The sequence below is a fragment of the Podarcis cretensis genome (assembly GCF_951804945.1).
Source record: "Podarcis cretensis genome assembly, chromosome: 5".
NCBI classification, from domain to species: Eukaryota; Metazoa; Chordata; class Lepidosauria; order Squamata; family Lacertidae; genus Podarcis; species Podarcis cretensis.
In genome coordinates this window covers 95,062,489-95,077,045 of record NC_137174.1, presented here as the reverse complement: position 1 = coordinate 95,077,045, position 14,557 = coordinate 95,062,489, and the positions used below count along the sequence as shown (strand labels likewise).

General features: G+C 45.7%; 1 protein-coding gene across 1 annotated transcript in view; it reads right to left on the bottom strand.

Moving 5' to 3' along the window:
• Positions 1-14,557, bottom strand: part of CHRD (chordin) — a 56,995-nt gene that overhangs the window by 38,635 nt on the left and 3,803 nt on the right. The window contains exons 2-4 of the mRNA XM_079977744.1: positions 14,284-14,387; positions 7,774-7,900; positions 344-490 (exon numbers count right to left, since the gene is read on the bottom strand). Of these exons, the coding sequence (XP_079833870.1) occupies positions 344-490; positions 7,774-7,900; positions 14,284-14,387 (378 nt within the window). The remainder of the gene's footprint in view (positions 1-343; positions 491-7,773; positions 7,901-14,283; positions 14,388-14,557) is intronic.

Genomic DNA, 14,557 nt, shown 5'->3' with positions numbered 1-14,557 from the left:
AGTGCAGTCCAATCTGCCACATGGCTTTTCGGCTGAGTGCTGCAAAGGCCTGATTTCCCACAGGACGATAGATTGATACGAATGTTTGCAGAGTGTCCCTGACTTCAAACAAAAGTGGGACCGGGTACGTGGCTTTGATATTTGGGGGGCAATTTCTTTTCTTTCTTTTTTGCTTGACATTATTCTTGGGAGGGCTGCGTCCCATTAGCCCTAGAGCACCAGCTTCCACTGCATTCAGACACACCTGTAGACATGAGGACTAGAAACCTGGTTGATGTTTTTTAAAAAGAAAGAAAGAAAATCAGAAAGTTGGTTTCTGTGTTCCCCCCCACCTAGACCATACCTATGCGGCTGTCATCTCGGACCAAATCCTCAGAACTTAGGTAGGCGCGGTCATTGTAATTCCTATGTAAGTCATCTTCCTTATCCTGCAAGTACTCAAAGTTGTCATACAGAGGCTCAGGTCTCTTCTCTGGGATGCTGGGAGCGGCTGCATGATGGATGACAGGAAGCAAAGGTTTTTTTTGGCATCACAGAAAGTAGACAAATACAGAAACACACTTTGATTCATCTTGCAATGCCCCCTTCCCCTTTCTTGCTCCTGGTCAGAGCCAGGCCTGAATTCGAGATAGCCGTAGGAAAAGTAGCCTTTGGTGGGTCCTCTCCTCCCTGAGAAACTTACCTAGTAGCATATAGCAGCACCTGAAAACAGCACCAGGCAGATGGGTCTAACTCCCATTTTAATTTATCACAGTGCCCCGGTGCCAGAGGCATTGTGGGAAATTCCACCTTTGCCATCTTTAAATGTCATTTCCCCTCTACATTATCTCCATGTAGGAAAGTGCCCCAATTTCAGGGCTAGATGAAGACATTTTGGCCTCTGAGGTAAACAAAACAATAAGCCAAAATGGTGCTTTCCATATGCTGAAGCACCGCAATAATAAGAACAGATGATACAGCTGGCCATTCGCCACTAGCTGTGGAGCCCAAAATCTGTCACCTGAGGCAAGTTTTATTCCATTTCTCTTCATTTATTGCTAAAACACAGGGGCCACTTTTCAACGCAGGCACGTTTCCCAAAGCATCAAGTGTAATAATAAAAACACTCCACTGTTAAATCCAATACAAAAATTAAAACAGCATGAAATATTAAGATAAGTAAGGGCAGAAGTAAAGTTGTAGACAAAAACCAGCTGCCACAAAATAAGTAAACCATCCAGATATGACAATTCAGTTGAAAGCTTGGGCATATAAAACAGGTTTTTCCCTGGATGTCTAAAACTTTAAAAAGAAGAAGAATAGGGTGAGGCAGATCTCTCGGTGTTGGGCAAAATGTGTTGGGCCTTCAGATCTTGTTGGACTCAAGCTCCCATTGGTCCCAGGCCAGCATGCCCAATGGTCAGGGATTATGGGAGTTGTAGTCCAACAGTGTCTGAAGGGCCCTATGGAAGCTACCCTAGTTTAGGGATTTGCATTAGAATCATAGAATCATAAAGTTGGAAGAGACCACAAGGGCCATCGAGTCCAACCCCCTGCCAAGTAGGAAACACCATCAGAGCACTCCTGACATATGGTTGTCAAGCCTCTGCTTAAAGACCTCCAAAGAAGGAGATTCCACCACACTCCTTGGCAGCAAATTCCACTGTCGAACAGCTCTTACTGTCAGGAAGTTCTTCCTAATGTTTAGGTGGAATCTTCTTTCTTGTAGTTTGGAACCATTGCTCCGTGTCCGCTTCTCTGGAGCAGCAGAAAACAACCTTTCTCCCTCCTCTATGTGACATCCTTTTATATATTTGAACATGGCTATCATATCACCCCATTAAGACACATTAATGCAAGTGTCTCTCTCACACACACATCCCCAATCAAAATAAGGTTTTCTCAGTCTGGCGGCATTTATTTATATATGCTTTCCTATACAAATTATAACAACGGCCTGAAAGGGGGTGGGGGTAATGGCAGCATTTGACACCCCCCAGTGACAATGTCCCTTTCCACGTTCCATAAGACATCACCACCCATTTCAGTCCAAGGAACAAGAGGGCAGACATGAACAAACAAACGTGGCAGTCCCACCATGTCATGTTTTGCCTTGGATATAGAACTGAAAAATTGGAGCTTACTTCTTGAATGTCCCTGGCAAAATACCCAGGAATTGGATCTCCCAACTTTGCTCGTATTCATGGAATTTTGCTAATTCTGAGCACAGCAAGGCTGGTGTGGGAGCTAAGATGCTCTGCGACAGAAACGCAAAGATTTATGGCATCCACATGCGATCATGAATGCTGCCCAAATGTGCTTTTTATTTACTCAAATGTGCATCTGGGTGGTCATTTCGTAAACTGTTTGCTGAGGCATGTCCCCAGACCACAGTGATCATTCGGCCACCAGGACAGCAAGAACTCCTTGTGCAATTAACCATCTCGGGACAAAGCTTCACTTTCGCTCGGAGTCCCTTGCATGCAAACAAGTGAAATATTCACCCTGTGATAAAATCAACTTGTAGAAACTTTGCTGTGTCAAAAAGGTAATGGGGCCGTTCCATTACCTGTGCTGCCCATCCTCATATCACAGTCTTCGCCTCAAATTGCTTCCTCCTCCGACTCTTAGAAGCAGGGCTTTTTCCGTGGTGGCACCTTGCTTGTTGGAATGCCCTTCCAAGAGAAGCCTGCCCAACTTGTTTATTCTGTTGGAGGCTTGGAAGTGGTAGGAAAGGTGCAAAATCATTTAATATTGCTAGACCTTGAAGTGTATGTAACTGAGCTATGCCACATGGGAGTCAAATGGTTTTACTAAAAACTCCCCTGTTCACTTTGCTTGCCAATTCTGTGCCACCAGGTTGAGGTTCAGGCAGTGGCAGCAATGCCCCTCCCTGTTGCTACTTGAAGCCATCCTTTCCTTTTTAGCTACTCCTGCGTGAGGCCAGGAAACACTGTCTTCCCTCTGCTTTGGCACTGCGGCATTACTACACTGCCACATCTGATTGATTATGTTGTATTTTCGGGAAGCCAAATCAGAGCGAGGGTAATGTTTTGTGCCATTGCTCTGAGCTGTCTTTGCAACATCACCATGTAGCCAAATCTGATCAGCTACATGGTGTTGTCATGAAGTCAGAGCACAGTATGGTATCATGCCATGTGGCTACAGCGGGAGAACAGTTCTAAAAAGCAAAAAGAAGCACTGCAACTAGTGTCTGATGAGCAAACATTTATTCCCCTTCTTTTTGCATAGCCCCCTCCAATATCACCTGAATACTTTGTTGATTTTAAATTCTGAGCAGCCTTGAGGCCTCTTTTAGTCAAACTGGCGGAATATAGTTATGATGAACAGAGACATTTTTGCAGAAAACCAGGATCTGGCATGAAAATCCCTTGTGTATAAGTAAATGCATGAGACCTACACGGCTTTAGCTGCCCCACAGGTGGCAAAGCTCCATATTGCAGGAGGTTGGACCTGATGATCCCCAGGGATCCCTTCCAAATCTGCAATTCTATGTGCCCATTGCTCATGCATGGCAAACTCTAGCTGAGATTCACGTGGTGCCCTACCCCAGTATAGATGCAGTGATACCTTGGTTAACAAACTTAATCCATTCCGGAAGTCTGTTCTTAAACCAAAAACGTTCTTAAACTGAGGTGCACTTTCCCTAATGAGGCCTCCCGCCGCCGGTGCCCTTCAACCGTCCGGCTTCCGTTCTTAGACGGAGGTAAAGTTCTCAAACCAGACACTATTTCCAGTTTTGCGGAGTTTATAAACCAAATCGTTCTTAAACCAGACTGTTCTTAAAACCAAGGTACTACTGTATAGATATATACAGTGGATGCTCGGGTTGCGAATGTGATCTGTGCAGGTTGCACGTTCAGAAGCCACAACGTCCACAACCCGCAGCAGCTCGTCTGCAATTGCGCAAAGCGTGATTTAGCGATTATGCACATGCGCGACTGCCGAAACCCGGAAGTAACCCGTTCTGGTACTTCTGGGTTTCGGTGGTCCACAACCCGAAAAAAATGCAACCTGTAGCGTCTTAACCCGAGGTATGACTGAGCCTAATAAAGAAAATTTCACCTTGGGGAAGATGCACAGTTGAATTCTGTCTGAGTCCAGAGTTCATCTCTTTGTTCCCTCTGAGAATTTATGCTTCCTTTACATTGCTGCACAGTTTCTAATACTGACTGACAGACCCAGAAAAGACCCTGGTCTCAGAGGGCGTCCCACTTTCCCATATTAGACTGGTCCCCTGCTCTCTTCTTCCATTTACACCCTGATCTGCACAACAGCTGATCTAAAAACCCTTTTGATTTCAAGCCAGAGAAAGTCCCATAGAAATCAACGGAGAGCCCTTGGCATGACGCCAGAGGGTTAACCGCCACCCTTAGCAGGTTGTGATAATCAGCCAGCCCAGTTGGAAACGGCTTCTTGGCAGGAGGAGCTTGTCTGTGTGCTACTTGGGAAAGAATCGGCACAAAAGCTGTTATTATGTAATCCTTGTTGGGACAAAGTTAATTGTGTTTGTGCAAATCACTTAGGAACGGAGCAACAACAGGACGACTTCCATCAGAGCGGGAAGCGGACGAGGTGACACAATTCTCTCCAGGCTCTCTGCTGCTTCGGGAGCGGCCAGCTCCCCATGCAAACTGACCGTGAATCCCAAAATCCTGTGCAAGATATCAGTGGGGCTTGGGATACTGCCTTGTGCAAGGCCCCCTTATCCTGCCTCTTCTGAGGTGGCAAAACACACAGAGAGACCTGGCTCTGAATAGCAGCCAATATTTCCAACCCGTTCAGACTAACTTGCACACAAGCACGTTTCCCAAATCCATCTACCTGAACTTTCCGCCAGTTTTTTTTTTGGGGGGGGGCGGGGGGCTACTTTGAACAGAAAAGTTACTCGGGAGGAAGAGGGATAGTCCAGCAGGGTAAGAGTAAAGGTCCATTCACTGGCCAGACCAGAGAGCACCCAAGAAAGGCATGGAGAGACACAATAGCCGTCCTCTGCCAAAGGACTGCCCTTTTGCAGAGATTCATAGTTCTAGGCTTGGGGAAAAACTCCCGGGGCTTAAAATTTGCTGACCTCAAATGCCAGGTGAGAAGCACAACCCAAAATGCAGCAATGAAACTGCTAGCACGTTTGCAAAGCTAAGCAGGGGCCATTATGGTTTCAAATTGGATGGGAGACATTGTGTTGAGATTCCTGCATTGCAGGAGGTTGTAACTTCGCTTCTCGCAGTGAGGGAACCAGCAGAAGACTCTCGGAAGAGGACTTCATTGCCCATCTAGAAGCTCCCTGGGTCTTACTTTGGCTATAACTCTTTTTCTTCTTCATCCTGGGTGCAAGTTCCAGACCAGCTAGTGGCAGGCAAACTTGGCCCTCCAGATGTTTTGGGACTACAACTCCCATCATCCCTGACCACTGGTCCTGTTAGCTAGGGATGATGGGAGTTGTAGTCCCAAAACAGCTGGAAGGGGCCAGTTTGCCTATACCTGGGCTAAATGACCCATGGAGGTCCCTCCCAACTCAACAATTCAATTGTTCTATTATTCTATGAAAAATGTGTTTTCCAGAGAGGCATGGCTCCCATCCCTTCCTTTCACTGACTTCAGGGGTGGGTTGCCGCTCCAGATGTTGCTGGACTCACAAACTCCCAGCAGACCCAGCCAGCAGAGCCAACAGGCAAGTAGGATGGGAGTGTCGCCCAACGACGCCAATGAGACCACACATTTCCCAGTCCCACCTGCTGAAGTGCCTGATAAATGGGGTAAGTGAGGGGTGGAACTGGGGGGGCGGGCAGGAGGTGGAGGAGAGAATAGGCATAGGTAGGTGCACAGGAAGGGGCTTTGGGTCTCATGGGGCTAGACGTGGGTAATCATGGAATCATGGAATTTTCCGCTTTGTATATGAGATAGGAGGAGCTTGCCTGCCACTAGCTGGTCTGGAACTCTCACCCAGGATGGAAAAAAAAAGAGTTATAGCAAAAGCAAGACCCAGCGAACTTCTAGATGGGCAATGAGGTCCTCTTCCGAGAGTCTTCTGCTGGTTCCCTCACTGCGAGAAGCGAAGTCACAGGGAACCAGGCAGAGGGCCTTCTCAGTAGTGGCACCTGCCCTGTGGAACGACCGCCCATCAGATGTCAAAGAGAAAAACAACTATCCGACTTTTAGAAGACATCTGAAGGCAGCCCTGTTTAGGGAAGTTTGTAATGTTTGATGTTTTATCGTGTTTTTACTATTCTCCTGGGAGTCACCCAGAGTGGCTAGGGAAACCCAGCCAGATGGATGGGGTATAAATAAAATTATTATTATTATTATTATTATTATTATTATTATTATTATTATTATTATTAGTGGGGATCAGTGCTCCTCATGCCTGTAAGGTTTTTCTTGCACAGTCCCTGTGACACTGCTGTCATCAGAAATTCCAGGTCGCATTTTACCCCCCATTTAATCCAGAGTTACTGTTTCCAAGGAAAATAAGTTTTTAAAAAAACCAACAACCTGTTTGCAATATCTCGGTGGCTAGGGAAACCCAGCCAGATGGATGGGGTATAAATAAAATTATTATTATTATTATTATTATTATTATTATTATTATTATTATTAGGGATCAGTGCTCCTCATGCCTGTAAGGTTTTTCTTGCACAGTCCCTGTGACAATGCTGTCATCAGAAATTCCAGGTCGCATTTTACCCCCCATTTAATCCAGAGTTACTGTTTCCAAGGAAAATAAGTTTTAAAAAAACCAACAACCTGTTTGCAGTATCTCGGTGGCCCCCACTGGGCTGCACCCTTCATACTCCTGTGAAACATACAACCCTCTTGTGTTCCCAAGCAGTCTCCCATCCCAGAACAAACTCTGCTGAGCTGGCCGGGGCAGGTGTGTTGTTCAGGGTGTTATGATCACAGACAAGCTCCCTTCTTCTCAGATGCCCAGAGAGACCCAAACAAACTGGGAAATAGACTATACAGGGGAAGCAGGCCCCGGCTCAATGCACAAAATCAACACACTGAATAAACTAGGGAGCATCCGTTCCTTCGGATATCCTCCCCTTCCACCTCCAGTCTGAGAGATTTGATACACAAGCCTCTCCGTGAAAACAGTAGCTTTTCAAATGGAAGTCGCCTGCAGCAACAGGCTTGAGGGTGCGTCCTCAAACTGCTGCCAGCAAAGGCTGGAAAGGATGCTGTTACAGCGAAGCGTTTCATACACAAACTCTGCGTCACATAATGTTGGTCCTTAAGATTATGAGTGCCCTTTCTCTTCTGCTCTCTACCAAAAATGGAGGAAGCTTCTAGTTCTCATGAATCACCTTTAGGCTGATTTGAACATGGGGACTGCCTTTATTTACTTGTTTCAGGTTTCGATCCTGAGCTTTTGCCTACCAAGTCAGGGTGGCAAACATACCCCTGCCCCTCTCCAATTTTATGAGAAAAGTTAGGTTGAGAGATAGTGGCTGGTCATCAAGTGAGCCTTGTGGACAAGCTGGTTCTCCCCAGTCAAGATCCAGTGCTCAATTTACTACCCTCCTCTGACCAACAAAACTGGCTGGCTGGACAGGAAAAATGGCCCCTGAGTGCCAGGGGGCTCCGTGAGGCAAATGGTTTAGATATTGAGGTGAATTCACACCCAACTTCATGAGGGCCCTCAAATATCCCCCTGCCATGGGAGAAGGCCAGATTAGCTAGTGTCAGGGAGGCCCACAACCCACAAGGACAACCGACTTTACCTTCCGCCCCACGGAAAACATAGGACCCACCGCAGTCACCATCAACCCTTACCCTTCGGACAGGTTTTGCAGCAGTGTCCTGGCAGCAGAATGGCGTCACTGCAAGGAGGGGTGGGGCAGTCATGCTTAATGTTCTTACAGCTGACTTTGCCTGTCGGCCTCCCACGACGATTCCTCTGCTGTGGAGGGAAAGAGAAAATATTGATGATGGAGGACATGCATCTGAGGCATTTGCTATGCACCACATCTGTGCTGGTCCTCGCAGAATATGCACCTCGTATCTCATGATCGGTTCCAGAGAAGCCTCACATAACTCTTAAAAAAAAAGTTTATGATGCAGAGATAAGTTCCGAAAGTTGCATGCTCCATCAGCAGAAGGCAACTGCTGTTATGATAGTAAAATGCTACTGTCTATGGGTGCTTTCCAATTTCACACCAGGGAACGGTACAGTGGTACCTCGGGTTACAAACGCTTCAGGTTACATACGCTTCAGGTTAAAGACTCTGCTAACTCAGAAATAGTGCTTCATGTTAAGAACTTTGCTTCAGGATGAGAACAGAAATCGTGCTCCGGCGGTGCAGCAGCAGGAGGAGGCCCCATTAGCTAAAGTGGTGCTTCAGGTTAAGAACAATTTCAGGTTAAGAACGGACCTCCGGAACAAATTAAGTACTTAACCCAAGGTACCACTGTAGTTTACACCTATAAAAGCAACACCGTAATGCAATTATTTACTGTTATCCGCTAACATTGCCAAACTAGTGGTTCAGAGGAAGAAGGTTGAAAGAGAGATGAGCCTCAACGAGAGCTGAAAAGAATTTCACAAAACATTAAAATGTGCCAAAATATCCTACAATGATCCTCAATGTTTGAAAGTAGAATTCAAAACATGGAATCTTAATGTGAAATTTTATTTTGAAATTTGCACGCATTACCTGGCTTGCTGATTTTCCTCGATTATTTTTATCTTGACAGCTGTCAAATATGAAATACCAAATATTGGGAAGATTGAATGTTGTTGCATCTCATCTATCGAATATGCTTACATATTAAATTCATTTTTCATTTTGACAACTAAATACTTCCAAAGACCATTAAATGTCAAGCAGTCAAAAGTTATCCTTGCCAACCATTCAATAGTGTCAAACGCCAACTGTAATGTCAACTATCAAATTCTAGATCGCATTGCACGCCAGCTACTGTAGATGGTGATTTATCCATAACTGGATGCCACATATTGATTTCAAATATTCACTGCGTAATCAGTAAATAATCCAAGAATACCATGCCATTTCTTTATATCAACATTTGTCAAGGAGAAATGTGAGAGGAATTACTAGGAGTAAAATCATTTCACCTCCACTCCTGACTCTCCCAACCCAGGAGGAAGCAGTTCTGACAAGGGCATCTGCAGAATTTTTTCCAAGCAGAGCGGGGGAGTAGGCTACGGTAATTTATCTCATGCACCAAAATGAGAAGATTAGGACCTGTACTTTCTGACTCACATCTCAGGCTCTGCTAGAAACTCTCTTTTCTTTTCTTTTAAAGCAAGCTGGTAATCTGAGTGTTATGGTTCATCCAGGGGCAAGGAAGTAGATGAGCTCATGGATGTCCATGGCTCTGATACAACATCAGTATGCAAACAGTTGTATGATGGAAGTGAGACATCTCCTTCCAGTGTATGTAATAGTGAAGGGAAGTAATAGTGCCACTGTATTCTGCTCTGGTCAGACCTCACCTGGAGTACTGTGTCCAGTTCTGGGCACCACAGTTCAAGAAGGACACTGAGAAACTGGAACGTGTCCAGAGGAGGGCAACCAAAATGGTCAAAGGCCTGGAAATGATGCCTTATGAGGAACGGCTAAGGGAGCTGGGCATGTTTAGCCTGGAGAAGAGGTTAAGGGGTGATATGATAGCCATGTTCAAATATATAAAAGGATGTCACATAGAGGAGGGAGAAAGGTTGTTTTCTGCTGCTCCAGAGAAGCGGACACGGAGCAATGGTTCCAAACTACAAGAAAGAAGATTCCACCTAAACATTAGGAAGAACTTCCTGACAGTAAGAGCTGTTCGACAGTGGAATTTGCTGCCAAGGAGTGTGGTGGAGTCTCCTTCTTTGGAGGTCTTTAAGCAGAGGCTTGACAACCATATGTCAGGAGTGCTCTGATGGTGTTTCCTACTTGGCAGGGGGTTGGACTCGATGGCCCTTGTGGTCTCTTCCAACTCTATGATTCTATTCTATGATTCTGTGTGTGTGTGTGTGTGTGTGTGTGTGTGTGTGTGTTCATTTGTATGGTTGTTTCCTCTAGGACTCTAACCCTCCAGGCTAGTGTTTCATTGCAGGTATATCCTGCAACATGTTCTTGACACAATAACAGCACATCAGTGGTGCCTTTGTTCTGCTTTAGGTTGCTCTCTCCATGCTTCCCCAGGGCAACTGCATTATTGCTGTCTGGAGGGGTTGTTGCGCAACAAAAGCAAGACAAAAACAAACCAAGACATTCATGGTATTAAAAAAACTATGGAATTATGAAAGCGGGATTGCACGTGACTAGCTTGAGAGCACAATCAGTGCAAATAGTTATAAATGTGCCATTAAAAAAATGGTGTATGGAGGGTCCATTAGAGGCTCATGAACTTCCCCCATCATGAATCAATATAAGAAATTCAGTGCAAATTCTGCATTCCCAGAATCATAGGACTGTAGAGTTGGAAGGGACACAAAGGGTTGTCCAGCCCAGCCCCCTTCAATGCAGGAATCATAGTTAAAGCATCGCTGACAGGTGGCCATCCAACCTCTGTTTTAATACCTCCAATGAGGGCAAGCCCACCACCTTCCAAGGGAGTCCATTCTACTGTTGAACAGCTCTTACCACCAGAAAGTTCTTCCTAATGTTTTGTGGGAATCCCCTTCCTTGTCATTTGAATCCACTGGTTTGGGTCCTACCCTCTGAAGCAGCATAAAACAAGCTTGCTCCCTCTTCCATCTGACAGCCCTTCAGATATTTGAAGATGGTTACCGTATCAACGGGACGCAGGTGGCGCTGTGGGTTAAAGTCGGCAGTTCGAATCCCTGCGGCAGGGTGCGCTCCCGCTGCTCGGTCCCAGCGCCTGCCAACCTAGCAGTTCGAAAGCACCTCCGGGTGCAAGTAGATAAATAGGGACCGCTTACCAGCGGGAAGGTAAACGGCGTTTCCGTGTGTGGCTCTGGCTCTGGCTCTGGCTCTGGCCAGAGCAGCGATGTCACGCTGGCCACGTGACCCGGAAGTGTCTCCGGACAGCGCTGGCCCCTGGCCTCTTGAGTGAGATGGGCGCACAACCCCAGAGTCTGTCAAGACTGGCCCTTACGGGCAGGGGTACCTTTACCTTTACCGTACCGTATCAACGCTCGGTTTTCTCTTCTCTGGGCTACCAAAGCCAAACAGTACAGTGGTACCTTGGGTTAAGTACTTAATTCATTCCAGAGGTCCGTTCTTAACTTGAAACTGTTCTTAACCTGAAGCACCACTTTCGCTAATGGGGCCTCCCACTCCTGCCGCGCCGCCGGAGCACGATTTCTGTTCTCATCCTGAAGCAAAGTTCTTAACCCGAGGTACTATTTCTGGGTTAGCGGAGTCTGTAACCTGAAGCGTATGTAACCTGAAGCGTATGTAACCCAAGGTACCACTGTACTATCTAGGGCAAAGCCAATCCGTCTGCTTGCCTCTCCAACTGCACCAGAGGTGAATCCTGTGCCCCATCACTGCCCTCTCCCTGCAGCCGGGACAAACAGCGACGGCAGATTTACTTCAGGAAATTGTCTTGGAGCGTATCGTGCAGCAAAGGACGTGCCAGAGCATTTTGAGCTATTGCGGAAAGGAAATAATGTGACCGTGTCCAAAAGTACAGGCACTTCCCCAATAAAGGGCACCTGCAAGTGTGGTGTTTATGAGAACTGCTTTCCCAGCCTCCCTGTTATTTATGAATTTGTTTCACCCCCACTTTAAGCAAAAGAAAAAAACAGCACATGAGGCAACTTATGCAAAATATCATCAAAGAGCAACACGATAATTTAATACAATCTGAAAAGAAAACAATCAACAAATAGATAAAGCTGAAGTGTGTGTGTGTGTGTGTGTGACTATCTACATTTTGCAGGACACTATAATTTCCTGTTTTGCAGCTGATGGGGGATTAGGTGAGGGCCTTGTCCAAAAGAGACATGCAAATGACAGAACAGAATTGCAAGCCAGAGCCCCACTCTGAAATCCCAGCTCTCTGATCACTGTAGTTAGCATTAATTAGTGTTATTAATAACCTGTCCTTCGCCAGAACGTGTGACTATAATGTCACGTCAAAGCAGTGTAAAACACAACATTAAAAACTGTTTAGAATCAATAGAAGAGGCCTGAGGCAAGGCTCCTACACATACCTTGAAGCGATTAAGAGATTTGTGTGCGTGTGTGACAGAAAGAAAAAGAAAGCAGTTTTCTACGTTACATTAAAAATGAGTGACCAAATGCACTTTTGAGCCTCTCTTGGGGAGTAATGAAGGTGGGAGGTCTGGGATGAGCTCTTCCCGGCCTTCCACCCCCCCTGCCCCAAACAGGGTAAACGCAGCTGTGTGTATGCAGAGAGGGGAGATGGTTTGTTTCAAATGTATTTACCTTTAATTTCTTTCTTTTTTTGAAAAAAAAACCCCACAGGAGATAATCTGGTCATGGCTCTCTTGTGGTCTCACCTAGTTTGGAACTCACTCAGTATTTGTGTGCCTGAGTAGATGTTGTCATACAGAAGAGAACAGAGTTTCCTGAACTTCCAGTTCCTAAAGCAGACCTTAGATATTTATTTTGAAGGTGTTTTAAGGTGTGAACCGGAAGCACAGATTGTCACCCTATGAAGGGGGGGGGGAGAGGCTTACTCGGCCAAAAGCATGGAAAAGCTGCTTGCTCTCAAAGGAGACCACCTTCTGCTTTTCTGTGTTGATTGGAAAGAGGCAAGATCAACGCAGGGTATCATGCAATGGCTTTAAGCTGGCTGCTTCCGGGACATGACTCTGCTTCGACCGTAGGTAGCGGTGGCGGCTGGTTCTTGCTGGGAGGAAGGCAAGGAGGCCAACAGCAGGTGGCGCCAGAGCCAATGAGAGGCAGAGTCAACTAATACAGTGGTACCTCGGGTGACAAACACCTCGGGTTACAAACACCAGGTTACAGACTCTGCTAACCCAGAAGTAGTACCTTGGGTTAAGAACTTTACCTCAGGATGAGAACAGAAATTGCATGGAGGCCCCATTAGCTAAAGTGGTACCTCAGGTTAAGAACGGACCTCTGGAAAAAATTAAGTTCCTAACCAAAGGTACCATTGCACCAAGTTTCCTCCCTGCTAAAAGGGCAACAAATATACAGTGGTACCTCAGGTTACATACGCTTCAGGTTACATACGCTTCAGGTTACAAACTCCGGTAACCCAGAAATAGTGCTTCAGGTTAAGAACTTTGCTTCAGGGTGAGAACAGAAATCGTGCTCTGGCGGCGAGGCAGACGCAGGAGGCCCCATTAGCTAAAATGGTGCTTCAGGTTAAGAACGGTTTCAGGTTAAGTACGGACCAATGGAAATAATTAAGTACTTAACCCAAGGTACCACTGTAATATTTTTTGATATCTGACAAAAGCAAAGAAAGAAATACAATAACTCGGAACTGTGTGTGAAAACATTGTAGAAATAATAATACAATGAATCTAATCGGCAGCCGGATATGTTTGTTTTGTTTTGTTTTGTTTCTCCTTTTTCCTTTTTCCTTTTTCCTTTTCCCCCTTCCCCTCCTTCCCACCCCCTTCTTCTTCTTCCTCTTCTCTTTTCCTTTTTGTGCCTCCTTTCTTGGCCTTTCTCTTTTTGATATGTTAAGAAAGAGACAAAGAGATAAAAGTGTAATATGAAAACTTCAATAAGTTAAAAGTGGTGTTGTGTAATTTTTCTGTTACTATTTATATATTGTTAAAATTGGTTAATTGTAATGAATTGATGTAGCAACTACTGTGGTTTTTTCCTTTGTTATTGTTGAATTATAAATAAAGTATTATTCTTTAAAATAAATAAAAAAAGGGCAACAGTGAGACTTAAGGAGGAGGAATCAGACAGGCAGCACTAAGCCTTGGATGGGTTGCAAGCAGTGATGTGGTCCAGGGAGTGGGGGCAGCCCTGTATTGTGATGTTTTTAATGTTTGATGTTTCAATATTTTTTATATGTACTGTCAGCCGCCCCGAGTGGCTGGGGAAACCCAGCCAGATGGGCGGGGTATAAATAATAAAATTATTATTATGATCATCATAGGTGGAGGAGAGGGGGAGAGGTGAGTTTCTGCTGAAAGCAGCCTACAGCACCAAGGGGAAAGTCCCAATTGTAGCTCCGCCCATCTCTGGCCCCTGGCCCCGCCCACTGGTACTCTGTGGCCCTCCGAAAGGTTGCTCAGAAGGGAATGTGGCCCCTGTGGTGGAGAAGGTTCTCCAGTCCTGCTCGGGGGTTCTGCAGCAACCCCCTCCCACATCTGGAAAAAGAGAGAGAAAAGAATTGGAAATAACCACTTACTGGCTCGCAGGAGCAGACCACGCAGTGCATGATGCCAAAAGGCTCGCCCAAGTCTGGATGCCAAGTGTCCTCCAAGGCATAGGATCTGCCACCGAAAGAGCAGCCTAAAAGAAATTGGGGGGGGGGGGAGAGGAAGAGTCTTGAGTGTTCCTGAAAGCTTCATATGAAGTTGCCTCTATAAAAATAACTCTATTTATTGATTTTGCACCAAAAAAACCAGATTTTAGTATAGACCATAAATTACTTTATCCATTGACTTACCATACCCCATTTC